The sequence below is a fragment of the Sander lucioperca genome, chromosome 24 (genome assembly GCF_008315115.2).
Source record: "Sander lucioperca isolate FBNREF2018 chromosome 24, SLUC_FBN_1.2, whole genome shotgun sequence".
Lineage (NCBI taxonomy): Eukaryota > Metazoa > Chordata > Actinopteri > Perciformes > Percidae > Sander > Sander lucioperca.
Genome location: NC_050196.1, coordinates 16,377,859 through 16,402,968, shown reverse-complemented (window position 1 = coordinate 16,402,968; position 25,110 = coordinate 16,377,859). Strand labels below are relative to the sequence as shown.

The 25,110-nt window shown below is 40.1% G+C and overlaps 2 protein-coding genes across 5 annotated transcripts; one reads left to right on the top strand and one right to left on the bottom strand.

Annotated features, from left to right (window-relative positions):
* Window positions 1–8,207: 8,207 nt before the first annotated feature.
* Window positions 8,208–20,786, top strand: LOC116044848 (cytochrome b-245 heavy chain). Of its 2 annotated transcripts, XM_031292396.2 has the most exons (14): window positions 8,208–8,360; window positions 9,190–9,282; window positions 11,347–11,457; window positions 11,580–11,664; window positions 12,124–12,272; window positions 13,584–13,765; window positions 14,565–14,697; window positions 14,832–14,924; window positions 15,404–15,657; window positions 16,327–16,489; window positions 17,094–17,240; window positions 17,616–17,740; window positions 19,989–20,148; window positions 20,179–20,786. In XM_031292396.2, the coding sequence occupies exons 1-13, from the start codon at window positions 8,316–8,318 to the stop codon at window positions 20,104–20,106; spliced, it is 1,698 nt and encodes a 565-aa protein (XP_031148256.1). In that variant the 5' UTR covers window positions 8,208–8,315; the 3' UTR covers window positions 20,107–20,148; window positions 20,179–20,786. The 2 variants fall into 2 exon arrangements, with proteins under 2 accessions (XP_031148256.1, XP_031148255.1); XM_031292395.2 differs by having other exon boundaries at window positions 19,989–20,786.
* Window positions 13,286–23,988, bottom strand: LOC116044854 (dynein light chain Tctex-type 1-like). 3 transcript variants are annotated; one of them, XR_004896601.1, is made up of 7 exons: window positions 23,798–23,988; window positions 23,407–23,448; window positions 22,666–22,789; window positions 21,991–22,068; window positions 21,506–21,601; window positions 14,821–14,939; window positions 13,286–13,759 (listed from the first exon to the last, which is right to left on the bottom strand). XR_004896601.1 is itself a non-coding variant. In XM_031292410.2 (6 exons), exons 1-5 carry the CDS (start codon window positions 23,831–23,833, stop codon window positions 21,528–21,530), a joined length of 354 nt encoding a protein of 117 aa, XP_031148270.1. In that variant the 5' UTR covers window positions 23,834–23,988; the 3' UTR covers window positions 20,732–20,746; window positions 21,506–21,527. The 3 variants fall into 3 exon arrangements, 2 of the variants coding, with proteins under 2 accessions (XP_031148270.1, XP_031148268.1); XM_031292410.2 differs by lacking the exons at window positions 13,286–13,759; window positions 14,821–14,939 and adding an exon at window positions 20,732–20,746; XM_031292408.2 differs by lacking the exons at window positions 13,286–13,759; window positions 14,821–14,939 and having other exon boundaries at window positions 21,108–21,601.
* Window positions 23,989–25,110: the final 1,122 nt, after the last annotated feature.

The following is a 25,110-nucleotide window of genomic DNA, read 5'->3' as shown; positions in this document are numbered from 1 at the left end:
GCATTTATTTAACTTTAAAAACAGTGAAACAGTTAAACAAATCAACACTGAAAACGTTTTCTGAACTCTTCAAAGTATTTCACTTTATATCTTAGTTTGCTGATATGATCAAAAGCTCCAGAACAGCTACTAAATAGACTGCAAGATAGTTTATTTCAGCTGCTGTTTCCGAGGTCAAGAATGAGCTTCAGGTAATAACTATGGTTTCCAAATGCATTTTTTCCCGAATGATTTAAACTGCCGCTAGGGGTCTCTCAATCAAAAAAATGGATGTAAACACGGACTTTTGATGACGTTGGAGTGGCATTATGGGAGTTGTAGTTTAATACAATTGCAGATTAAAATAGATCTGTTCATGGATAGGTTTATCCATTACAGTTTTATCCTTGTTACGTTTAGCAGCAGTGGCCCAATCCCAAAGTCCGGACTCACAGATTCAGACTTTGGTGCGCGTTCTCCCAAAATCCGTAAGGGTTGTCCCAATGTTGAATTTTCAAAGGGCATGAGGGTTTGAGTACACACTTACCGAGCCCCTTCCGTGAGTCTGCATCGACGCAGACTTCACCAAAGGGAATTACCCACAGTTCAAAGGTTGTGACGTTTACTGCTGAGACCATAGGGAAATCCGGAAATTACAAAGGTAAACAACAGCACGACACATGACCACGGAATACAGACCAACCTGTTGTCCAGCTTGTAAAACAAGAGTTTTAAAACATTTGGAATTGCCTTGGCAAAAAATGAAAATTACCAAACCGGCAAGTGTCAGTAACATCTTTGTTATTAAACATCGCCAAGGTAACATGTGATCTCGTGAAGTGCTGTCCCAATCCCGTTTATACCTATCTGAGCCCATGTGGCCTCACACACTCACTCACTCAGCACCTGAGATCAATGAAGTCTGTGAGTCTTTAGTCCTTAATCCTTAGGGCTCACTTTGGGATTGAGCCAATGACAAAATGATGCTGTGAAGCAGAAAGCTGTATAACAGTTATTGAGTTAGTTAGTTAGTTAGTTATTCTTTCTGTGAGATTGTATGATTTACGATTACTCTCGAACCTATCATCTGAGTGCCGTGTTTTGACGGGAGTTAGCGGAACCAGAGGGGTCAAAGGTTATATGACGCCACTGACCGACGAATAAATGAAACGGACTGCGCCATTAAAATAACATAACAGATTTCTAGAAGTTTGAACGTTGTTGGAAACATTTAGGATAGTGTAAGTACACAACTCAGCAAAGTATATAACATAGGTATAGTAATTTTTAGACATTTTAATGCAGAAATGTTACATATTGTACCTTTAATGTTATATCATTTATTTATGACTTTCAGGCAATCATATGACCCCATAAACTGGTAAATGACTATCACACATGTAATACTCGGATATAAAAAGATCTGAAACCAATACAGAGGACTGTCGTACTGTACAGTACTGTTTCAGGATGAATTCCTACATGCTGTGACCCTGCAGAAGCAGCACCGTCAGCCTCATGATACAGTATGTGTGAAAGAGCAGTCACCTCTCATCAGTATTAGCTTTGTCCCACAGAGACAAAAATAATCACATTATTCTCCGGAGCAGCTTGTTGATTGGGAGGCCTCGAGTGCATGTTGCTGTGTTAACTTAATGTCTCTTCGCTGATGTTTAACCAATGAGAAGAGCATGATGCTCAGTGCCCCGGGGGTAAGAGGCATGACTCAAATTAGCTTGAGTGCATCGTCCTCAGACTGATTCATCACACAGATCCAGAACCCAGGATGCAAAGAGTCCACGGGGCAGATACATGCAAGCTGATGTGAAGAAGGGAGGAAGAAGTAGTGTGCGTTTAAAAAAACATTTTTCTAACAGCTGCAACATGACCATGTCGGTAATGGAAGAGCTACATATTTAAACTATAAACCTGTGTTACATCAACTAAGGACAGAGATGGAAGACGCTTTGGCCAACATGAATGTTTCCACTCACATGAAATGCCTAAAATGCAAAAACAAAAGGAAATTCTGTGGAAGACCTTGCCGTAAATACCAAGTTGCTGAATTAAACAAAATGGTGCTTTAAACCAACATAACTGTGTCGATGTTCATCTTCAGACACATCCAGTCTGACGCGGTTTCCAGTCTTTTCACAGTGCTTTTTTTTTTGCACATCTAAGAATCTATGTGCGAATTTTCATACTTATACTTTGGATATTTACATTTTTATTTAGTATACCAAAGTGCCTTTGATGAGAGAAAGCAGTAAGAATGCTTGTGCGATGCTCAGGTAGCAGTATAACTTTACATTCAACGTGGAAATTAGGGAGCTTTTACTGCATCATTGCAGATACTATGGTTTCTAATATAGAAAAGTAACTCACACCAAGGGCTGTCGTGAGGATGTAGTCTTGAAAGGAGGAAAAAAGTGTTGCACACTCTTGCATATGTATTTCTCTTTTTATTCTGATAGCGTTTCAAAATCAATGTTTTTGATGAGGTCCAGGGGGCTGAAAACGTCAGAACAAATAGAGAAATGGATATACATAGTGACACCTTTTTTACTTGTATTCATATAAAAAAAATGATTAAATGAAATAAATTAAACTTTGCAGCTCTAAAACCTTTTCAAAAACCACTGGGCATCAACCCTTTTTTAATGCTTTGCACCTTAATTTAGTACAGCTTTTTAACGTGAGACACACAATATTGACTGACATGCAACAAAAAAAATGAAAACAAGTTTGACTTCGTTTTGGGGGTAAGATTTTATTAAGACGTTATTAATGAAATTCTTATCAACTCCGCCATGGCCGGTCCCAAAACGTTACAGAAACATCGACAACAAAAAGACAGACTTTAGCTCTGGCGGAGGAAGGTTCTTCACAGAGAAGAAGTTTGATGCTGAGAGTTGAAAGCTGCCATGTCACGTACGCCACAGAGCCAATTCTTCCTCCTGGCCTGTCTGTCGCTCACTTCTCTCACCCTGCACTGGAGCTCTCAGACCCTCTCGGCCCAGACTCGCTCCTTATTCTGCAGGGCTTTCCTTGCCTCTTCACGTTGGATCTTCAGCTGCTTCTCCATCCTCTTCACTTCAGTCTCAAGCTGGGCAATCTTTACTCTCTGGCTCTTCAGCGTAGCTTCTACCTGATGGACTGTGTCGTCCACAATCTGCTGTAGCCGACTGATCTTGAGGCATAGCACTTCCTCTTTTCCCTTCCCGATAAGCTCATCATCTTCCCCTGGATCTTTGAGCTCATCTGAAACAGTCGTGTGACTGCTCAGGCTCTCCGCGCTCGCTGCGATTTCTGCAGCAGGTACATACGGCTCCGTGTTGCAGAGTACAAACTCGTCATCATCAGGAGCCTTTGTGTTCATCTGACTGAGAGCCCGATGCAGCTGATTGGACGCCTCCTCCAGCTTGGAACGGAGATCAATGTTTATCGCATATTCTGGACTCAGTCTGGAGACCTGGTTCACCTGAACCTCCTTGTCCTCGCTGGTCTTCTTGGCAGTCTGGACATGACTGCAATAACCCTTCAAGTCCCTGTTTATTCGCTTCTGAGCCAGAAGGCTTTCCGCAGCCTTCTTCTGCTTGGCTTCGGCCTCGTTCAGCTTTAATTTCAGGGCTGCAATTTCCTCTCTCTGATCATAGCCCCAAGTGTCTCTGGTGTTTTTAGACTGGAGCAGATCAAGGACTGCACCCAGGGTCTCAATCTTGGTTTTCAGATTGGCTCTTTCATGAGGGGTGCACAACAGGAGCTTCACCTTGGTGGACTGGAGACCTTTACTGACTTCCATCTCCCAGTTTTTGATAAAGGACTTCACACGACAGTCCAGGCTGGCGGTGATGGCTCTTGCCATTATCTTTGTCTCGATGCCGTTTCCTGACTCTGTGTGAACTACATTTCTCTGGACTGACAGGAATGAATAACCTCTTGCGTGTGCAAACCTTTTCGGTACCTTTCGCTTTTCAATCAGAGTTCTTTCATTCCGTCTAAGAACATCGTAGGTGGATATTTTTATGATGTCAAAAGGGAATGATTGTGGTGTTCCATTCTTAAATCCATTTTGTTACCGTAGTAACAGCAAGTGCAATGTAAACGAACACATAGAAAAGTCCTTCCCTTTCCGGTGGACCACCATGGGACCTTATTCTGGAAAACATATGTATGGTAGTGAACAGGGAGAGACATAATTTTTTGATCCCGTTGGAATTGAACCATGAATTACACACATGATGTTCGTTAGTTGCAAGGTAATTTTGCAAGTTAAGAAAGTCTCACTGTGTGCACTGTTAGTTGTATAATGTAGAAAGAATATGAATAAATAAATAGAGTAGACATGGTTAAGACATGCATAAGTCAAAGTCATATACTGATAAGATGACACCTTAGTACAGAAACGGTACTCAAAGACGATCAAAAACCTTTTGAAGAATCACACAGGGATATGAATATCCAGATTCAACGCATTCTCATGAACCGGTTCGTATGAGATCATAGGGAAATGTATGCACACCAATTTGTATGATATCTTTCGAAATTAGGCGACCACCAGCTGGTCACGTGATGACGGCTACAAAGCTCCGTAAGCAGTCGGTCGTATCAGTGGACATGGCGGTTGAGTTTAGCCGACAAGAAGTGAGCGTCCTGCGGCAGTTAAGTTTAGGAAAAAGATTGTGGTTTGCGAACTCCGCTCCCCAGCTTGAAAGCGTTGTGTTTTAGGAGCCAAGCATCCCCCCAACCTCCTCCCTACGAGGATCTTCACGCTCTTAGCAGCAGTCGATGTGCTGCTGACAGAAAAAAATATGTGGAATACATACGAATTACAGGGCTTTAATTTTCGTAGCTATATGTAAGAATGTTTCATGAGAACAGCCTGCCAGGTTACACATTACAGGAACTGTTATTGACATTTAGGACGAGTCCTCGTGGTGAACGTACACTCCAAACAGTCCAGAAACTTCCTAGCCTGGTTGTGTATGGGAGGCACATCATACTGTAGGCCTCGGCTGCAGCGCAAAGATCACTCTGTGATTATGCATGGTGAAATGGGTCGGTGGGAGGAATGTCACAGTCGCTATGCAACAGATTTAATCTAATCACCTTCCCCCAGATTAGGAGGGAATATCACCAGAAGGCCTTTCGTTTAAATTACACACCATGTGAGTGTTGCTTTAACCTCTCTCCCCTGAGCACCAGGCTTTATTATTTACAATATGCTGCAATGCTTCGCTGCGGTACCTTTTGACATGTTACATAAGGTGCTTGCTTCAGAGCGGATGAGACAGATTAAAATAATATACAGTTTTCCATCAAACCAAGAGCACTTACTTTGAAAAACCTAACTGTCTCGTTTGGTAGTGCCCCAGCATTTTCTCTGTCTCCTATGTTAGATCTTGTGATTTTTGCTACACATACTTTTTTCCAGTACTTGCTATCTTGTCCCCTGTTTTACCTGTGTTTTTCCAGCGTGTGCCCAGCTGTTCTTCAGTCTGTTTCACCAACCTCCTGGATTTCTTCATCAATAAACTGTTTGAACTTGCTCTATCTGTCTGCCTCAGTTGGTCCAGAACACTAAAAACACAACCATAACAGACGTCTCTGACACCGATGATTGAGCATGGATGTGAATATCAATCAGGCTCATACTTTTTGGAAATTCACATAATTCATACTTCCTGAAGACTTCCAGAGAGTTTGCTTTAGGTACAGACTTCACCAAACTTTGCTTGAAAAATTACGTACGATTCATTATGATTTAGCAGTAATAATGATATTAATAAATTAAAATGAGGAAGTGAACCTATCTTTTACCTTTAGCCAGGATAAACAGTTATGCATTGTATTTAGGTTCAAAATAAGGAGAAAATACATAATTCAGACTGAACAAGGTTTAAGTTTAATTGCAGTGTGACAAACACGAGATGTGACAGAATGAGTTCAAAACTGCACACACTGTAATGTTGAATTTCAAAAAGGTAAATAAGAGCCTCTCTCGATCCAAAGTCACACATGGCGGTTGAGAAGTACATGTTCTTATTTACCTTTTTGAAATTCAACAGTACAGTGTGTTCAGAATTGGACTCATTCTGTCACATCTCGTGTTTGTCGCACTGCAATTAAACTTAAACCTTGTTCAGTCTGAATTATGTATTTTCTCCTCTTGCTTCCACAACCATCTGTCTGCTCGTTCGATACCACAAACTGACACACAGAAAAAAAACACATTATTCCCTACATCATGCACACGCAAATGTGTTCATATTTGCCTCCAAAATGTATTAAATTTTTTTTAAATGCATTGTTTTGCATCATTAATTGGATTTTACAGACATGTTTCTTTATGACTACGAGTATTACTGTGCTATAAAATAATAGCAAAGATCTGGCTTCTTTTCCTAAAATAAAACTTTATAACAGACCTTAAACAAGACTGATCACTCCATATGTTACCCTTCATGTTTTAAAATGAAGCTGGACAATTCACACGGTGTTTTCCTGCTAGGTGGCAGTAACACACCAACATTGTTTCTCTTCCATTTTGTAGCTCACGTCACGTGTTGCCTCAGAAGACACTCATCTTTATGACTGCACAACGTTTTTAGTGGAGCAAATCTTTAGACTTTGCAGCCGTGATGAGAAACAGTAAACAAAACAAACTATCAGTTACTGATTGTGGAAATCACCGAGTTACAGACTCAAATCTAACACAGTAACGGATGTCTTGCTCAAAGGCAGCCTGGCAGTTACTTACAGTGGTTCTGTAAACGAGAGCTTCTCTAGTTTACTAGTCCAGGATTTTGTAGCATAATGCTCACCATTTTAACCTCAATTGGTGTGATGTAATCACTGGCGTTACAGTAAATCCCTCTGGACAATCAGCAGTGATCTGATTGACAATAATCCAGAGTGAAGCAATTGTGCTGAAAGCATCAGCGCTACAGTGTTGTAAGTTCTTTATCACACTCTTTCAAAAGATGACATTAAACAAGCATACTATGCTTATACAGGTGAAAATACAATGTCAACTAATAGATGTTGAACTGATGCTTTTATCCAAAGAGCAGCTGCTTTTAGTTGCCCCAGAAGGGATGAAAACCACGCCCTCTAGTGCCGGTTCAGGCACATTAGGGACTTAAAAAGAAGTACATTTAACTTTTGGAGGGTTTGAATTCATGCAGGGTTGAGGTGTGTAACTGCCAACAAGTAAACTCAAATTATTAACCGTTATAAATGATCAAATTCTTTATTTTAAGCCATTTAATGATTCCTGGAACTAAAAGGCAAGTGCTTTTCTCTTGTGCTGCTGATTTGACCCTAATTTAGGGTAATTTCATTTTATGTCATTTCAGGTGTCTTTCTGCAGTTTAGCTTGAAACAGGAAGCATGTGGCAATTAATCTTCTGTTTTACTTCACGTTTAGAAATCTGCCACTTCCTCTACATAACTCACCATGTCACCATCACAGATCAAGTTCCTCCTAAACCGTCACCTGGCTTTGAGTGTTAACACATCCAGGACTCAACGGTTCTTACGCTTCATGTTTGTAGGCGGTATTTGGTATTTTCTCATCCGTGTTAAACTGCATGCTGGGCTTTAAGTGAATTACTAAAAATGCAGACAGATGAACACTTTAGTCCACCTTTGCTGCAGTTATGTGATTTAAATCTTCTCTGAATCTTAAGTGTGTCGTGTTTTGCTTTTTAAAAGCTCTGAAAAGATTCTGAATCAACTATCAGCTTTAAGATTCTCCTTATTTTTTCTCTCAGTTTTGTCATTTCACATGGCTAGTTTTAAGCCAATATTAGTCAAAGTACAAATGTATTAGTGTCCAAAACACTTCAAGTACCAAAGGTAAAAGTACTCATTATGCAGCCCATTTGTGCATCCAGTTTAAATTCCTCTTAACACTGCTTGGGAGTGAATTTCCCTTCAGGAATCAATAAAGTCTTATCTTAACCATTAATACTACATTATCAGTATATGTTTGTGTTATTAATCTGCACAGTAACTAGTTACTTCAGATAAATGGAGTGGAAGTAGCAACACCTTTAAGTCTTTCATATTGAGTCAGACGCCCATTATGCCGTCTCCGGCTTGCGAACAACTTTTGATTAAACTATTAAACAGAAGTCAGATAATAGACTCAATCTGGAACTTTTCCAGCCCTTCTTTCTGAAAAAAGGACGGGTCACTTCCTTATTTGCTCCTAACCGAGATTATAAAAGGAGTAATCAGTCCACGGCACTCTTTACTCTCCTCCTTCACTGTTTTCTGCTTCCTTCTCTATTATCAGAGCAACACAGTGTTTTTCAGAAGCTCTTCTCATCATGGGGAACTTTGCTGCCAATGAGGGACTCTCCATCTTTGTTATTGTGAGTATATTTAATCGCTACACTTATGAGTGTTTCTCCTGTCAGCTGCATTTAAAATCTGCTCAATCTGCTTAAGACTTGATGTTGACTTAGGATAGTTAGAGAAAAGTACCAAAACCTGGCATCGACTGATCTGATTCATATCCTTGTTTACTTATTCTTTGATCAGGTAGTTCCTTATTCAATTCAAATACTTTTATGCTGTATTTTATTAGGATAAAGTTTAACGTTAGGGGTTGCCAGATAATTAGTTAAAGTTAAAAAATCATGTTTCAGCTACAGATTGTTCTCTACTCTTCGCTTATTATTAAACCATTTTAGGCGTTTTAAACAATGCAACCAGTGACACTGGATATCACAAGTAGATAAGACTTTGATTTTGAACCCAAAAAGGTTGAGAACCACTGCTCAACATTTTATATATATATAATTTATTATTACTTTTTCTAGGCCTGAACATTGTCATATTTCAGGACACTGTAAATATTGCCAAGTTTAAATTTTAAAATGCAAACTGCACTTTAGGTTCTCAATTTCCTGGAAAAAATACAAATGCCATGACTTCTTTGTGCTTGTGTTTGGACATTTTACATTACTTTTTGCTTCTTTTGTCATATGAAAACGTCCCAAACATGTTCATTTCCTCCAAATTAAGTAAAATATCTTGGTATTAGTTCAGTAACATTTTGAATGATACCTGAGAACATTAAACTATAAAACTGATCACTTTAATAGTTTTTATTATAAAGTTTCATGATTCAGATGCATGATTTGAACATATTGGAGTGAAAGCTTTTTGATGAAGCTTGACATGTGATTTGTGTTCCAGCTGGTGTGGCTCGGGATCAATGCCTTCCTGTTTGTCCATTTCTACATGGCCTTCCTGGTGGAGAGATGGTTTTACACCAGGGTCCTGCTTGGGGTGAGTCTGACCTGCTGCATCACATATTCACTCAGAGATGAGCCATTCTTTTATAAATTTATTTTACAAATTACTTTAAAAAACAAACTGATACTGCACCGTTATCCACTCTGTCTATTATGTTTCCTAAAGGAGCATGCATCTAGTGTATCTATATTTTCAAGTTTCAGAAAGAACCAAAAGCTCTCAACAAACTAATCAAACAACTTGTGAAAGTTGGAGAATCATTTGACGAAAAAAAAACAGGACCCGGTCCTTTTCAGTTCCTCAATCTGCAGCGGGTGCTGTCTCCGAAATGTCCAAGATTAACATCAAGCTGCAGCACTCCCATTCCTCTTTACTTTAACATGACCAAATTATCACTTTAGTCACTTTTTAAGGCAACAATACCAGAAGTTCTCTGGTTCCAACCCTGTATAATGTGAATAGTTTGTGGTTTTCTTAGTCTTCTATGTTATAAAACAGACCTGAGTTACAAAAAGATGATGCAATCATTCGTTGCAGCCTGAATTAGCTCATGGTAACAGTTTGTTAACAAGATAAACACACTGTGTTAGCTTAGCTACATCATTTCATTTCGACACCTGCATCAGTTACTGTATCTTCGTGTACATACTGGATTTTATTGACTGAACTGCTGCCAGCGACGGCTTTGCTGACTCTTTGGCTTCAGTTTCTTGGAACTAATTATTTTCACATGCTGGGAGATATCTAATCCGTCAGAAATCCCCTTATCTTCAACTTATAAACACCACCAGTAGACTTAATGTTATTCCCACTCGACTGCTCGTGTTCAAGTTCGATATCAGGCTGGATATTGATCCTGATTGGTTTCTGTTTCAATTTAATTTGTTGTTCTATGATTTTCAGGATTAATTCTGGGGACATTTTTTTAAATATCTTTTCTTACATATGTTACTTAAAAGTGCATAATATAGACTACACTCACTGCAAACAAGGGAAATAAAATAGCACATTTTATAACAGTGGTGGAATGTAATTATTTACTCCAGTACGGTACTTAAGTAGAAATTTGAGGTACTTGTACTTTCCTGGAGTCTTTTCTTTTCAAGCTACCTTCTACTCTGCTACATTTCAGAAAGATATATTGTACTTTTTACTCCACTACATTCATCTGTTACAGCTTTAGTTACTAGTTACTTTAGTTACTCCACTACATTCATCTGACAGCTTTAGTTACTTTACAGATTTTTTGCACACAACACATGTAGTTTATAAAATCTGATGTTTTATTCTAAAGTAAACTAGCCAACAATATAACAGCCTACAAGTCCAGCTGAGATGATCAGACCATTAAACACACAACTGTTTGGATCCTTTACACTTTCTACAATGGGAGGATTTTTCTACATTGAGTACTTTTACTTTTAATACTTTAAGTACATTTTCTTGATACTTAAGACTTTTACTTGAGTAACATTTTCAATGCAGGACTTTTACTCGTAATAGAGTATTTTTACAGTGTGGTATTAGTAATTTTACTAAAGTAAAGGCTCTGAATACTTCTTCCACCGCTGACGGTTGGGTAGAGTTTAACATAAGTGTGTTTGAATGTCCAGCAGGTTTATCTAGGTTATCTAAGGCATCTTAGATATGACAGAAACACAGATTGAGTTTCAGCAGCTGATTCATTAACATCTTCCAGTAACAAAATGCCACAGTATAAAACAGCCCAACACCACACCATATCTACTCCACCTTGTATCTACACTTCCAGTGCCTGGCAGTGAAGGGAAGCAGGTCTGACGTGAGCGTTAGTTTCTTCTGTGGTCACAGCTGGCTTCATGAAACACTGAGCCCTTACTGCACAGCTGCATCCAAGTGAGCAGAAGTGAAACAATCTGTTGCACTTTCTACTATCCGTTTTTCCTATATTTAAAGTTATCAAATATCATCAATGTTAAGAGACATGAGGACCAATACTCACAAGTTACAACTTGTATACTTATTCACAGATCTTTTAGGAATAAAAGAGAAAGTACTTATTTCCAAATGAGCGCTGTAAAGTGATGTGAAGTAACCCGTCTCTCTCTAACCCGTCAGCATGCTCTGTCCTGGGCCAGAGCTCCCGCCGCCTGCCTCAACTTTAACTGTATGCTTATCCTGCTTCCAGTGTGCCGAAACCTCCTGTCCTTCCTCCGTGGAACCATCCAGGTATCTCTCAGGGAACTCACCAAACAAAAATTCATAATAAAAAGATGCTTATGAGGGATCCAATTTGTATTTCTAACTATCAGAGGCCTGGATTGATTGTATGTCTGTCTGTCTGTATTCAGTGCTGCAGCCGCACAGCCGCTCGTCAGCTCGATCGAAACCTCACCTTTCACAAACTGGTGGCGTACATGATCGCCTTCCACACAGGTATTATTGTTGAGGATCTTAGCGCGTGTTACAATGATCAATACCGGAAAAAACACAAAAGCACAAATAACTTTTTCCAAGTTGTAAAATGATGCCAAGTTATTAAAATAAACAATTAAATATGATGATTAAAAAACACCATATCAGGTTTTTCTTCATTGACTGGGAGGAAGTTATATGACAGTTGTCCAACGAAACACAACTTGAAATATGTTAATTGAATTAAGTAACTAATATCAAATATACATGAAATTGTAATCTATAAAACATCCATATATGCCATTATATCTGTGACAATACAGTGTTTCTGATTTATGTGGTCAAAACATACACTAAAATATATAACTTCACATCACTTAGTCATATTTATTATAAGAAGAATTCTGCAGCTTCAGAGCGTTTGGACTATTTAAAATCACTTTATTCATAATACATTTTCTCTTTCTCGCCCTCTCGTAGCGGTGCACATCGGTGCCCATTTGTTTAACTTTGAGTTTTTCATGGACGCCCAGCTGGATCGCAACAGCAGCCTTCTGCCCTTCATCTTGTCTGAAATCGGCACCGGGGACAACGCCTCCTTCCTGAACCCCATCAGGACTAACGAGACGGTGAGTTGTGGTTACGGAAGCTTCTTGTGTTGCTCAAATCTGTGAAATCCCCCTCTGCTTAACTGCCAAATTTGGTGTCAATGAGAACAAAATTAAGTATTACTTCATCTGACAAACTTCCTCTTTGGAGGTATTTTGTCATTTAAAAAACTTCCTTCTTACAGTATTTAGCTTTATAATGCATTTCTTTAAAAGCTTTGACACAAATAAAGAAGAGTTGGATCTTCTGTGGCATAAAAACAAAATACGCAGTATCTCGTCGGCCTCGTGGGTAATATCTAACAATAAATGACTCAGTGTGCAACAGCTTTAAGTAAGTTATGGTGAGGATGAAATATTCTGAGTCTAAGGCCACAAACATGCTCAAAATCTCCTCCCGCTCTATGTCCTTTAAGTGTAAACGTGTATTTTAAGATTTTAGTCAGGTAAGGTTGTGAGATTGTTGCTTCCTCTAATAAAAGTTCTCTCTCAGACTTTTAACTGCATTTCTTGTACAACTGGTTTCACAGTTATTATTTATTATTACAGTGGCACTCATACGTTTAGACACCCATGCTAAAGTTGACTAAAAAGAGGAATAAAAAAATCATCTTTAGGAAATTGATCTTCATGCCTTAATTAAAAAAATGAGGAAAAATCCAACCTTTAAGGACACCAATTTTCTTTGTGAATGAATAATGTATCGTAAATAAATAAATGTTCTTCCTTAAAATACAGGGGGCATAAGTAAGTACACCCCTATGTTAAATTCCCATAGAGGAAGGCAGACTTTTATTTTTAAAGGCCAGTTATTTCATGGATCCAGGATACTATGCATCCTGATAAAGTTCCCTTGGCCCCCACATCATCACATACCCTTCACCATACCTAGATGTTGGCATGGGGTACTTTCCATAAAATCATCTCTCAATGCAAATCAAACCAGCTATTAGGCTAACTGAAATAACACTTACTTATGCCCCCTGTATTTTAAGGAAGAACATTTATTTATTTACGATAAAAAATAAAAAGTATACTGAAGAAATGACCGAATCCGTTTATTTTCTATAATATAACAACTCCACAACCCCCGTGATGTTAACTTCAACAGTCACTCTTTAGCCTCCAAACTACCTTCGTACTTCCTACAGAAGCAGCAGAGAGTACGTGCCCACAGTCGGTGTGAGCATGGAGAGGAACTATGACAAAACAGACATTGGTACATGAGGGAAGTTAGTCAACAAACCTGACCTGCAGGGCGTTGGAGGCGCTGACCCTGTGACCTGGACCCACGCCGCGACTAAACCCTGTGTGCTGTGTGTTTGTACGCAGAGCCCTACCATCGTCATGTTCACCACCATCGCCGGTCTGACGGGCGTGGTCATCACGCTGGCCCTCATCCTCATCATCACTTCATCCATGGAGGTGATCCGCAGGTCCTACTTCGAGGTCTTCTGGTACACACACCACCTCTTCGTCATCTTCTTCATTGGACTGGTTTTCCACGGCTTCGGGTAAGAAGGCACAAAAACAGGATAAACACGGTTGAGTGTAAGAAGCACCAAGCTAAAGTGTTTAGGTACAGTTACCTGCAGCCAGGGCCTGAAATTAAAACCTGGCCACGTGCCAAATGCGGGTCAAACTGCCAATCTACTTGCCAGTAGGCGGGTAGCCAATGAAAATTAAGTGATTCATTAGTTGTTTTTTGCCGCTGTTCCTTCACATTTCAACCAAGTCCACCATTTCCTTGGATTTGAGCTAAAAAATTAGGAAATTAATACATTAAAAAGATAAATATATATTCTAAGGATTCACTGATCCATTGGCAGATTATCGTATTGACCAATATTCGCCTCGTTGACTATCGGCAAATAAGACGGCAATTCACCGATGGCAGTGGCCGACTGGGACAATAGTCGGCTAGCATATGCAGGTTGTTTCATAAATTTGTATGATTGAAATTGTGCTCATTCAAAGATAGTGTAAAGATAAATGGCTTTAAAACAGTTTAGTTCCTTGTCACAACAAAACATCGGCCTGGAATTTCATAGTCGGTGCACCCCGAATATATTCTAAGAGTCATTAGTAATAGTGATTTCGTTAACTTGACAGCACTTAAATGTGTATTCTTAACAAGTTCAAGAACGATGCTCGTGCATTTCCTGTATTTCACCTTTATGAGGCAAATGATTGGCTGGTAACAAGCCTGCGTGGCTCAAGGATTTTAAAAGTGGCTGGTGGCTAAAAACGTTTATGCCATGAGCTTCACTTAAAATAATTAGAATTCCTGTGCGTGTTGTTCCCTGACTGCAGGCGGATCGTGCGAGGACAGACAGCCGCTAGCCTGAAGACAAACAGGCCCGATGTTTGTGCTGACCAGTTTGAAGACTGGGGAAACAACGGCTCCGAGTGTGCCGTACCAGAGTTTGCTGGAAACCCGCCGATGGTGAGCTGTTGAAGACTGCAGGGTGCTCATGGGAAACACTTTGTTTCATTGCAGTACATTCTGAAAACTTTCTAGCAATCAAAATACGTTTAGCATGTCACATCTTTTAAGCTGTTGATGTACCTTTTCTGCAGACGTGGAAGTGGGTGGTGGGCCCCATGATCCTCTATGTGTGTGAGAGGCTCGTCCGACTCTATCGCTCCCACCAGAAAGTTGTCATCACCAAGGTGTGTGTGTGTGTGCTGAAATAAAAGATGTACACAGTCATGGTCTGAACAGGAAAAGCAGCAGTTTGTAGAAATTGTATAAAACTCAAAAAGTGCTTCAACTGCAGGATATTTCATAGACTTATTAGTTACTATTTTGTGCACAGAGGTGGTTTTCTATCCTCTACGTTTTGTTTAACTGTTAGTTGAATATCTCAAAAAAGTATTTGGCAGATTTAAATTAACTTTGGTAGACATGTAGTTCAGCCGTGCACCAAGTTAAAAAAAAAAAAAAGTTTTCCCAATGGAAATACAATATGGCATTTTGTTATAAGACACATATCTTTGTATATATATCTCCTTAAAAAAAGACCAAATCTGGATGACCATAAATATCAAATCATTCATCTGTTTTTTACAATATCAAACCATTTTTCTGATATGACTACAATAAAATTAAAGTAATTCTACCTCTAAATACTCCTGTACCTGTCCCTCAGGTGGTGATGCACCCGTCTAAGACTCTGGAGTTGCAGATGAAGAGGAAAGGTTTCCATATGGAGGTGGGTCAGTACGTCTTCATCCAGTGTCCGTCCGTCTCCAGGCTGGAGTGGCACCCCTTCACCCTGACGTCCGCCCCCGAGGAGGACTACTTCAGTGCCCACATCCGTATCGTCGGAGACTGGACCCAGGCGCTGTACGAGGCCTGCGGAGGAGACAAAACGGAGCCTCAGGAGGCCTGGAAATTGCCTAAGTACGACAACTGGGGGAAGGGGGTGATAAGAGGAAAACTGTGCCTAAAATTGCTTGCAATTACATTTGATTGCATCCTCCGCCTCCCTGATGCAGCACTCCTTTCAAAAGCTGCTATTGAGGGCCTTTACAGTGCTTTATTGGGTGTAATTCTTGGTGGAGTCAAGAGGCAGAGAAAGCGTAGAAATCATTCAATACTAACAATATAAACTTTTCCCACTGTGGTCCTGCTGAGCAAGCTGCAGCAACTTCCTGTTCTCTGTTCTCGGCCTTTATTCAAAGCTGCTGCCTCTAATGGCATCAACTGCAGATGTTCACTTTGACTGTTGTGTTGAACAACAATCAGACTTTTTAGCTTGTGACCTCTTCGAAAGAAAGCCTCTACTTAGAGCCTCTTGTCACGTTTCAGATGATTATGAGTTAATCGCTCCACAAATTATTCACAACAAAGAGACAATACAGCACTGCAAACTGAATTTTCTGCAATTTTTGGGACAAAAATGACTAAAATTGTTCATTATCAAAATAGTTTGCGATTATTTATTTTATTTATAAATGAAGCACAGAGACGTCGAGGACACTTATCAGAATATTAAATATTTATGAAATGGTTGTGCTTTAGATCCCAGTGCTTCCCATCATGACCAGTTTCCCTCTCTCTGTTCCTCAGGCTGGCCATAGACGGGCCGTTTGGGACGGCCAGTGAAGACGTGTTTCGCTATGAGGTGGTGATGCTGGTCGGCGCCGGGATCGGTGTCACTCCTTTCGCCTCCATCCTCAAGTCTGTGTGGTACAAACGCATCCAGAACAACCAGGACGTCTTCACCAAGAAGGTGAGGGAGACATTAACACACTTACCAGCTTCTCACATTCTTCGTTCGCTCAGGGAGAATGATTAGTAAGGGGACCGTTTGGTAAACTAGATTTCTAGCAAGCATCAAAGCTCATTCTCAAGATTGGAAATCGTCCTGACTTAAGTTGCTCTCTCTGGGGCTTTCAGCTGTACAACATCTTCTTCAGCAGATGGATCGTCACTTTAAGACTTCTCTTTGAGCAAGTTATGGAAAGTATTCTAAGCAAACTCCATCCGCAGATGAAGAAAGTGTGCTAAGTTTGAAAGCTCCAGAAAGTGGAGCACTGTTAAATTACAATTTCCAAGTTCAGGAATGAACTTTCACTGCTGATAAAAAAACGATGCGATACAGTTTAGGGCAAATAAACATGATCTGCAAAAATAAGAATTTGTGTGAATAACCAAAGTGAAAATTTGCTTTGTATTCAGTCTGAACACACAGTAGATTTTGGGTGGTTAGTGATACTTTCTAAGGTGTGTTGAGTTATTATTCAAGACTGTAAAATTCAAAAGTGCACCACTGCTTAACGTACCAATTTTTACCGTGGTAAATCTGAGCTCCCGTGTGTCCCTGTCCTCCCTAGATCTACTTCTACTGGCTGTGCCCAGAGACGCAGGCCTTCGAGTGGTTCGCTGACCTGCTGCAGTCTCTGGAGGGTCAGATGGCCGAGAAGGGTGTGACCGACTTCCTCAGCTACAACATCTACCTCACCCGCTGGAAGGAGACTGAGGTATGAACAGTGCTAGGGCTGACACTAACAATTATATTCATTGTCCATTAATCTGGGGATTATTTTCTGGATTATTGGATTAGTTGTTTGGTCTATAAAATGTCAGAAAATGGTGAGAAATGTGAATCAGTGTTTCCCAAAAGCACAAGATGACGTCCTCAAATGTCTTGTTTTGTCCACAACTCAAAGATCTTCAGTTTACTGTCACAGAGGAGAGAAGAAACTAGAAACATATTCACATTTAACAAGATGACAGAGTAGTTGAAAAATAAGTGGTCATTAAAATGTGCTGTTGTTTGTCCTGCCATGTTCAGACATCTGTACACGATCAAAAACTGCAGTGCATCCTTTAAACTCTGTCTTTCTCTCCGTCAGGCGGCTCACTTCCGTGTCCACCATGAGGCGGAGAACGATCCAATCACGGGGCTCAAACAGAAAACTCTTTATGGCAAACCCAACTGGGACAACGAGTTCACCCATATTGCGTCAAAGCACCCAGGGTGAGGCCCTTTGTTATGCTATCACACTGTACACACACACACTGTCACTTCATACAGGTAATAACATTACTGCTGACCTGCTGCTACTTCAATCTCTACAACTACTGGGCTGGGAAACCAACTTTAATACTTTTAGGCACCGACTGAATTGCCTGCATAGTATCGAAAAATGGCTCGTCATTTAATACTAAGCATAAATAAGCAGTAAATCTAATCAGTGTCAGTGAGCCAATAAGTATGCAGCATGCTTCTACAAAGATCTAATTAATGTTTGAGATTGGCTATCTAACGTTATATGTCGAGGAGGCATGCAGGAAAAACTCTGCGGGTAAATCTCAGGTCCTTCAATTGCATCACAGTTTCCTTCACTTGCTTCCCTTCCTCGCGTCTTAAGCTGCATCTCATGGCCCTTATGTGATAGCTCCTCAACTCCTCGGTCCTCGGCTGAACCAGAAGTTGTTCTGTCCCTCCTGGTGAAGGCCCTCTCAAAGCGCTTATTCCTGCCCCGAGGACCGAGGAGGGATCGTCGAGGAGCTTTAGGCGAGGACACACGAGAGCAGCCTTCCTGGAAGCCATGCAGCTGAAGGAGTTGCTAGCTCTGCCCAAACAGCTGATGTGTTCATGTGACGCTTCAGAGGAAAGGACATCACATCCCTCTAAAACACATTTGCTTGTTTTCTCTCTCCTCCGATGATTTCCTCGCTTCTATCTGTGCTTCCTCGGTGGGAGGGACTAAGACGCGAGGAAGGGAGGCAAGCAGGCAATTTAAGCGACATGAGATGCATTAGTCCGTCCCACTAAGGAGGCGTGGGAGAGACGCGAGGAAATCATGCGAGGAGAGAGGAAACGAGTAAATGTGTTTTTAGAGGGATGAATTCGTCAGCTGTATGGGCGGAGTTAGCTTCTTCTTCCCATTTACGGCAGCTATTTTTCAAGCCATATGTTAAGGGACTGCCTAAAAATCTGTATGACAGTTGCCACACAAAAAAATCATCCTCTAGAGCATTCATCCTATTTTGTATGCAATTGTTCTTTAACTGTAACTTTAGTCCACTACAGCCTCTGAAAGAAAGTAAAGTCAGCCTAAAAGATTCAGGGCTTTTGAGAAAACATTTGGGGCTGGAGCCCCAGAAGCTCCTGTTCACAAACAACAGTATTTATTTTACGACTGCTCACACACACCTCCAACATAAACTTACACATTCTGACCGTGTGCCTATGGTTCCCTGGCTTCACTCTGTGGCTTCCTTCTGTCTGTGCTGTGTGGCCGCCAGTCATCTGAAGGTCCAGCCCACTCCTGCACAGAAAGGGAGAGTGTAATTAGACAACAAGCACCAGCTGTGTCAACTCACCTGGCACTGCTCTTGGCTCAGCTGGATGCAAACCACGCCCACCCCCACATGTTCCTACTACCAACACTAAACCAACTAAATGACTTTCTCTCCAGTGGACTTCTTTAGCAAGTTTTGTCTTTAAGCATTTTGAGTGTTATTTATGTATTATCTGCTCTAGCTTTTCCAAAGTTTTAGACACATATGGTAACAATAATGGTCCAAAATTATGTGAAATTGCATTTTTTTTTTTTATTGAAATAACGTCCCATTTTCCCGCCAAATTCATGCACCTAAGTCTTCCACAAACCTAGGGAAAACACTGCCTGTGCAAAGATAATTAACTAGGGGCTTTAGCAAAAAGACTTTTTTAAAGACCTGGTCAAGTTCGTTCTTCACCGGGGGAAATATCCTAACTCACGTTACACCTTTATAGTCTGACACCAGAGCTTTTTTCAAGAGATTTCAGGACAGTTTTCCAACGGTGGAATAAAATCATGGGAGTTTTGCTGGCGTTGATCTTGAACATTTGGTGTAAGGTGGTCTCTTTCTTGTCTTGATCAAACATATTGTATTTATTAGTCTGGGCTCATGAAAATAGTGAAGCTCAGTGACGTGAACATTGTCAACAACCGACAGATGAGCTGTGCTCTCGCCAGCACCAAACAGGAAGCAGCAAACCTAAACTAAAGGAAAACACTAAGTGATTTTGTTCTTGATTTTCTGGCTTGTTTTTCTTTTGCATCAATTTAAACTCTTATCAAGATCTCATAAAAGAGTGCACATACAAAATATCAAGTCAAAAATATACACAAAGCCAAACATTTAAACAAGGTCTTCTGCTGAGATGGAGACCAGCAGAATTATAAGCATGCCTACTGCCGGTAGTTATCCTGAATGTGTTTTTGTGTCCTCAGAACTAAAGTGGGAGTGTTCCTGTGCGGTCCGCCTCAGCTGGGGAAATCTCTGGAGAAACAGAGTCTGTCTCACACAGAGGGCGACGTCAAGTTCATCTTCAACAAAGAGAACTTCTAACAACAACCAGGAGAGAGAGGGGAAACGGCACAAGTACTGAAAAGGCGACGATTATGTATCACAGCAGGGTTCGATGTTTTTAAACGTATTCTTTACAACTGTTACCACTGGCAGCTCATCAGGGGTCTCTGCTTCTCGCCACAGGCGTTCTGCAAAGACGCCGATGTTGCTAAAAAATGGAGGAAATAGCCGTGCGGTATTTTCCACATTACCTTGTTCTCCTTTTGTGTTACATCAATAAGTGAAGCTACTTTCAAAACCGTTCTTCCTATTTTCATTTTTTTTTTTTGCTCACACAAGACGTGGACAAAGTCACGTATTTCTGAAAAGCAGGTTTGATACCTCATGGTTCAAATTCCCTGCTTAAATAAATAAAATACAAATAAACTGCTTAAATGGCCCTCGAGCAAGGCATTAAAGCTTAGCTACAGTGGCTCCACTGTTGAGCAGCTCAAAATTTGCCAAATAACAAAAAAGTAAAGCATTTTCACGTTTAGTTTTTATTCCGTGTGCATGAGTACAGGATTTAGAAATACTGTTCATGAATCATAGACAAGGCTTTTTCAGATAATGAATGGATTTTCTTTGGTCTGGTTTTGTTATAAACCAGCAGCCTTCTGGTTACAGTGTGTGATCGTGTCTGAAAAAATTACTAAATGTTATGTTTTATTTAAATTGTAAAAAAAAAAAAATGCAAAGTAGATGTGAAGAAAGCATGTGTATAAGCTGACGTTTTGCCAGTGATGTTAATTGTATTCATCACATCTGTGATGCTTTTTTAATGTATTTTCTTTAGCACCCAAGTCCAATGGGGATTCCTTTTTTGGATAATAAACTTGAATTTTCAGAGAGGTTTTGTGGCAATTTTATAACACAATTAGTGCATCTGAAGAATGGAGAAAAACAGCAAAACGATAAAAACTGAGAGGATATCATGGATATATAAAACATAAATCCAAGATAAATTATTGATTCATTGAAGATAAATGACTGAACACTTCTGTTTGCTCATAAATGTCTTCACGTTTATTTTCCTGCAGCAAAACACCTTCGAGTACAAAAATTCTCTCTCTCTCTCTCTCTCTTTTGTTGGCATGATACACATAATGAACATCACAAAAACACAAAGAGAAAAATGGTTCCAGCTGCTGTCAGGCGTCAGTGAGAGATAAATAGGACACTACTAAAGCACTGCAGTGACATGAGATAAGATAAATACATTAAGATGATGATGTTGTCATGCATCTGAAGGCTGAAAATACGGTTTCATTTTCTGAAACTTTTCCTTTAGGAGGTTAAAGGTCAAGCTTCCAGGTGTACACACAGCTGTATGGCACTTGGTGGCCCCCTGCTGTTCACAGAAAGACTGCACTTCCCCTCTGGTGGCAGCAGTGGTCACTATGTGTGTGTGTGTGTGGCTCTCATGGGATAGCCACAGCAAACACACTGACTACACAGTACATGGTGCGGTTTTCCCATCTCACAGTGCAGCTTCCTGCAGAGACAAACAACAAACAAGGAGGTGAAAGTTTAGAGAGATAATTAAAACATGAGAGAATGAGAACCAAACCTGCAAACTCAGAGGGGCTGAAAAAGGTGACACATCCCTGACACATAAATTAATGCTGTGCAGTGGATTCATTTCATGCTGATGTGAAGAGTGGTTCATGTGGATTTTGAAAAGTAACTGATACATACTAAAAACTGAGAACCCACCAGGCTAAAGCAGTCAACAGGGGACACACTGCTAACTGAAAGCATCATTGACAATAGCTATACAGTATATGACAACAACAGAAGACATGGCCCTATGTGATGAGGCTGGACCTCTCCATTATAAGAGAGGTGCTCTCAGAGTGAACCAGCGGAGGAAACTCAGCCTACCGTCCACGGCAGTGTCCCAGTAGCAGGAGTTAGCTGTGTGGAGGCCGGCTCCTGTTTTCTGCATCACAGCACACGTCACTGTACGGACACAAACAGTCACAATAAGCACTTTGTTCCATTTTGTATTCTAGTTTTAATGTTTTATTTGAAAGCAGTCACACGTACAACTTGTTTTCTTCCGTCTTAAATCAGGGTCCCCCCATGGTTCTCCACGTTACATTAAAGACTTTTTTTAAGACCACCTAGGATGAAATGTAATGCCAATTTCACGGCCACGTAACAGAAAATCAGTGTGGATTTAAGCCAGAGAAAAGAGGTATTTACCAAGTAACGTTACCTGAATTTAAGTGTGTTTGTACTCTAATAACATAAAATCAATTCAATATTTGTTGCATTTAAAGCGCTTATGATATGAAACTAAAAATACAAAAGTAATTTAAATGTTACCCACGACGTTACAGCATTTATTTAATCCCACAAAAAGGACAAGAAAAAAAGACCTTTGTAAAGGAAATGCAATGCTTTTAAGACCTTATTTTTAGAAAATTTAATTTTAAACTTGTAATACTTTTAAGACCCCCAGGACCCCTGTTAATATAATTTAAAAAAACACACTTTAGAAAGTAATGTAACGTCCTAAGTTAAAGTGAAATCTGCAGCGAGACACCAACACACCGATGTACTTGTATGGTTTCCCCTGTTTGACCAGCTGCGTGAGGCAGCGCTCCACGATGCTGGCGGTCCATTTGTTCACATGATTCAGGCTGTAGTCGTCACCGCCAACGACCGCCTCGATACACTGAGATGAAAACACAGAGACACACACGCCCATCACATAACAGCTCCATGTTTACAGTCATGTGGAAGTCACTGGGTGCCGTTTCCCCCCAGAGGAGACTGAAATAAAGAGCGGACACTGTTACAAACCTGAGTACAGAAGAAACATTATCATTTTGTTTCTGAAGAGTTTCTTAATGCACTAGTTTCCACTATTAGTACAGACTCAGATGTGTAACAGTGAAATAGCAATTAAGATTAAAAAAATAACGTTATTTCAAAAATTAGTAACTGTGATGATCCTCTCTGATGTCTCCTGTTTTGTTAAAAATGAGTAACTAGATTCTTTTATTAATCCATATCATCAACATCTGAATCAATAGTGAACCTTTACAGCAAAACACAATGAATACTCTGCTACTGTCCCACTCAGCACACTGTGGAGGGGTAATATAGTAACACCTACCATTTGGAGAGAATTAGAGAGGAAAATAGAGATAAACTTGGGTTTGAATATTTTACTCCACAGTTAAGATACAGTCTGATAGTGTGCGGGTAACACTAATGATTTTAACAACCTTAAAGCTACTAAAAGAAAAGAAAACGTGATGTTAAAGGGTTAACTTGGGTTAATATTACCTCTTTGACAAGGCCATCAGCTTCTTCAGAGTTGAAGGAACCCTGAAAATGGGAAACAGACAAATACGAGTCAACGCAGGTTATACATACATACATTCCCCTTTAACACTTTAACATTAACTACATTTTACAGTCACAGTCACATAGTATTTATACAGAAATAGTATAATATCAGTCCCAGTGTCACTTTAAACAACTTGCTAACCACCAGGAACAGGTTGTTAGCCAATTGTAGATATAATATGCAATACTATATAACGATTTGACACCAAAATACAGCGTTAGCATCACAAATCACCTGGGAGATAACGTTAGGAGTGGCTAGCTAGAGCAGCTAGCCAGCTACTATCTACCCTAATTTATCACTAAATACGTAAATTACGGTACAAACCTCGTTGCCGTTAGGATACTCCTCCATTCCTGTCATCTATCGCTGGTCCAAAGGGGTAACAGTCTTTGTTTTTCAGTTAAAAATAGAAGAAAAGGCTATTTTTTTCTTGAAGAAAAACCGAGAAAAACAGGGAGCTGTTTAGGACTTCCTGTGAGCTGTCAACAGAACGAGAATAAAGAGCGACGAAGAAGAGAATGCGGTGAGCGACCAACGGCTGGCGGCTGCCACCTGCTGGTAGCAACCATAGCAACACATGTCTAAGTTTCAACGGTACAGCTTTTTAACGTTAATTCACTCGAGTTTATTCGATTAAAACATCCAAAAAAGTGAAGAAGACACATACAAATAAATACTAGGTTATGTTTTGTGATAATATTTCAAAATTATCAGTTTATTTAGACTCACCTTTGAGACATGAAATGTGGCCGTTAGCTAGTTCTGCTCGTCTAAAGAGCTCAACAGTGTTGTTCCGAAAGTGAAAATCCCATTTATTTTCCACCATATGAATTGTTATTATTGGCCATGATGTCTAAATGATCCAAACTAGACTTACCACGAGCTACGAGATTGTTAAACGAAGCCACAAGTCCGTATGAAATCAACCTCGTTTTAAGAAAAACGAGACGTCATGGATATTTACACTGCTCACAGTCGTGACAGCGACGTCTCTGATTGGCGGAGTTCGCTGAAACGTTTACTGCATCAGCTAATGCTGCGTTCCAGGCAACAACCATGGCAACAACCATGGCAACAATCCGTAACTCGTGTTTTCACAACCGTCTACCCTAGACTGTAAATATTAATATTAACAGTATATACCGTCTACCCTAGACTGTAAATATTAATATTAACAGTATATGCCGTCTACCCTAGACTGTATATATTAATATTAACAGTATATGCCGTCTACCCGTGCAATTGGTGAAAGTGCCCTGGAACGGCAGTCAAACCAGTCAAACCCGTAACTTAACTGTCGAACGGCTAGCGAGATAAGATAACTCGTGCAATCCTATGAAAAAATTGCGTTATGGTGCACACGATATATCACAGCCTTTACTATCATTGGATGTAATTGAACTAGCATAACACACATAAAGTATAACAATACGCAAATTCGCCGAATATTTCAGAAAAAGAATGCAGTTGTACCAAGGGGCAAGTTTTTGTGGAGATCTAAAATGTAGAACATTAACTGGAGAAGGGCTTGTCTGGCTATTACCATAGACAGTATATAAGAGGCTATTACCAGGCCTAACTCAATCTTTTAAGATTGAACCTGAACATTAAGTCTGGGGAGTCTGCTCTGTATTGCA

Excerpts from the sequence above, each read along its gene's own strand:
- LOC116044854 (XM_031292410.2), bottom strand. The coding sequence starts at position 23,833 with ATGACAGGAATGGAGGAGTATCCTAACGGCAACGAG. Across the intron at positions 23,449-23,797 it reads AGTATCCTAACGGCAACGAG|GGTTCCTTCAACTCTGAAGA; the intron begins GTTTGTACCGTA and ends TCCCATTTTCAG. Across the intron at positions 22,790-23,406 it reads CTGATGGCCTTGTCAAAGAG|TGTATCGAGGCGGTCGTTGG; the intron begins GTAATATTAACC and ends TTTTCATCTCAG.
- LOC116044848 (XM_031292396.2), top strand. The coding sequence starts at position 8,316 with ATGGGGAACTTTGCTGCCAATGAGGGACTCTCCATCTTTGTTATT. Across the intron at positions 15,658-16,326 it reads GAGGCCTGGAAATTGCCTAA|GCTGGCCATAGACGGGCCGT; the intron begins GTACGACAACTG and ends TCTGTTCCTCAG. Across the intron at positions 17,241-17,615 it reads CCCGCTGGAAGGAGACTGAG|GCGGCTCACTTCCGTGTCCA; the intron begins GTATGAACAGTG and ends TCTCTCCGTCAG.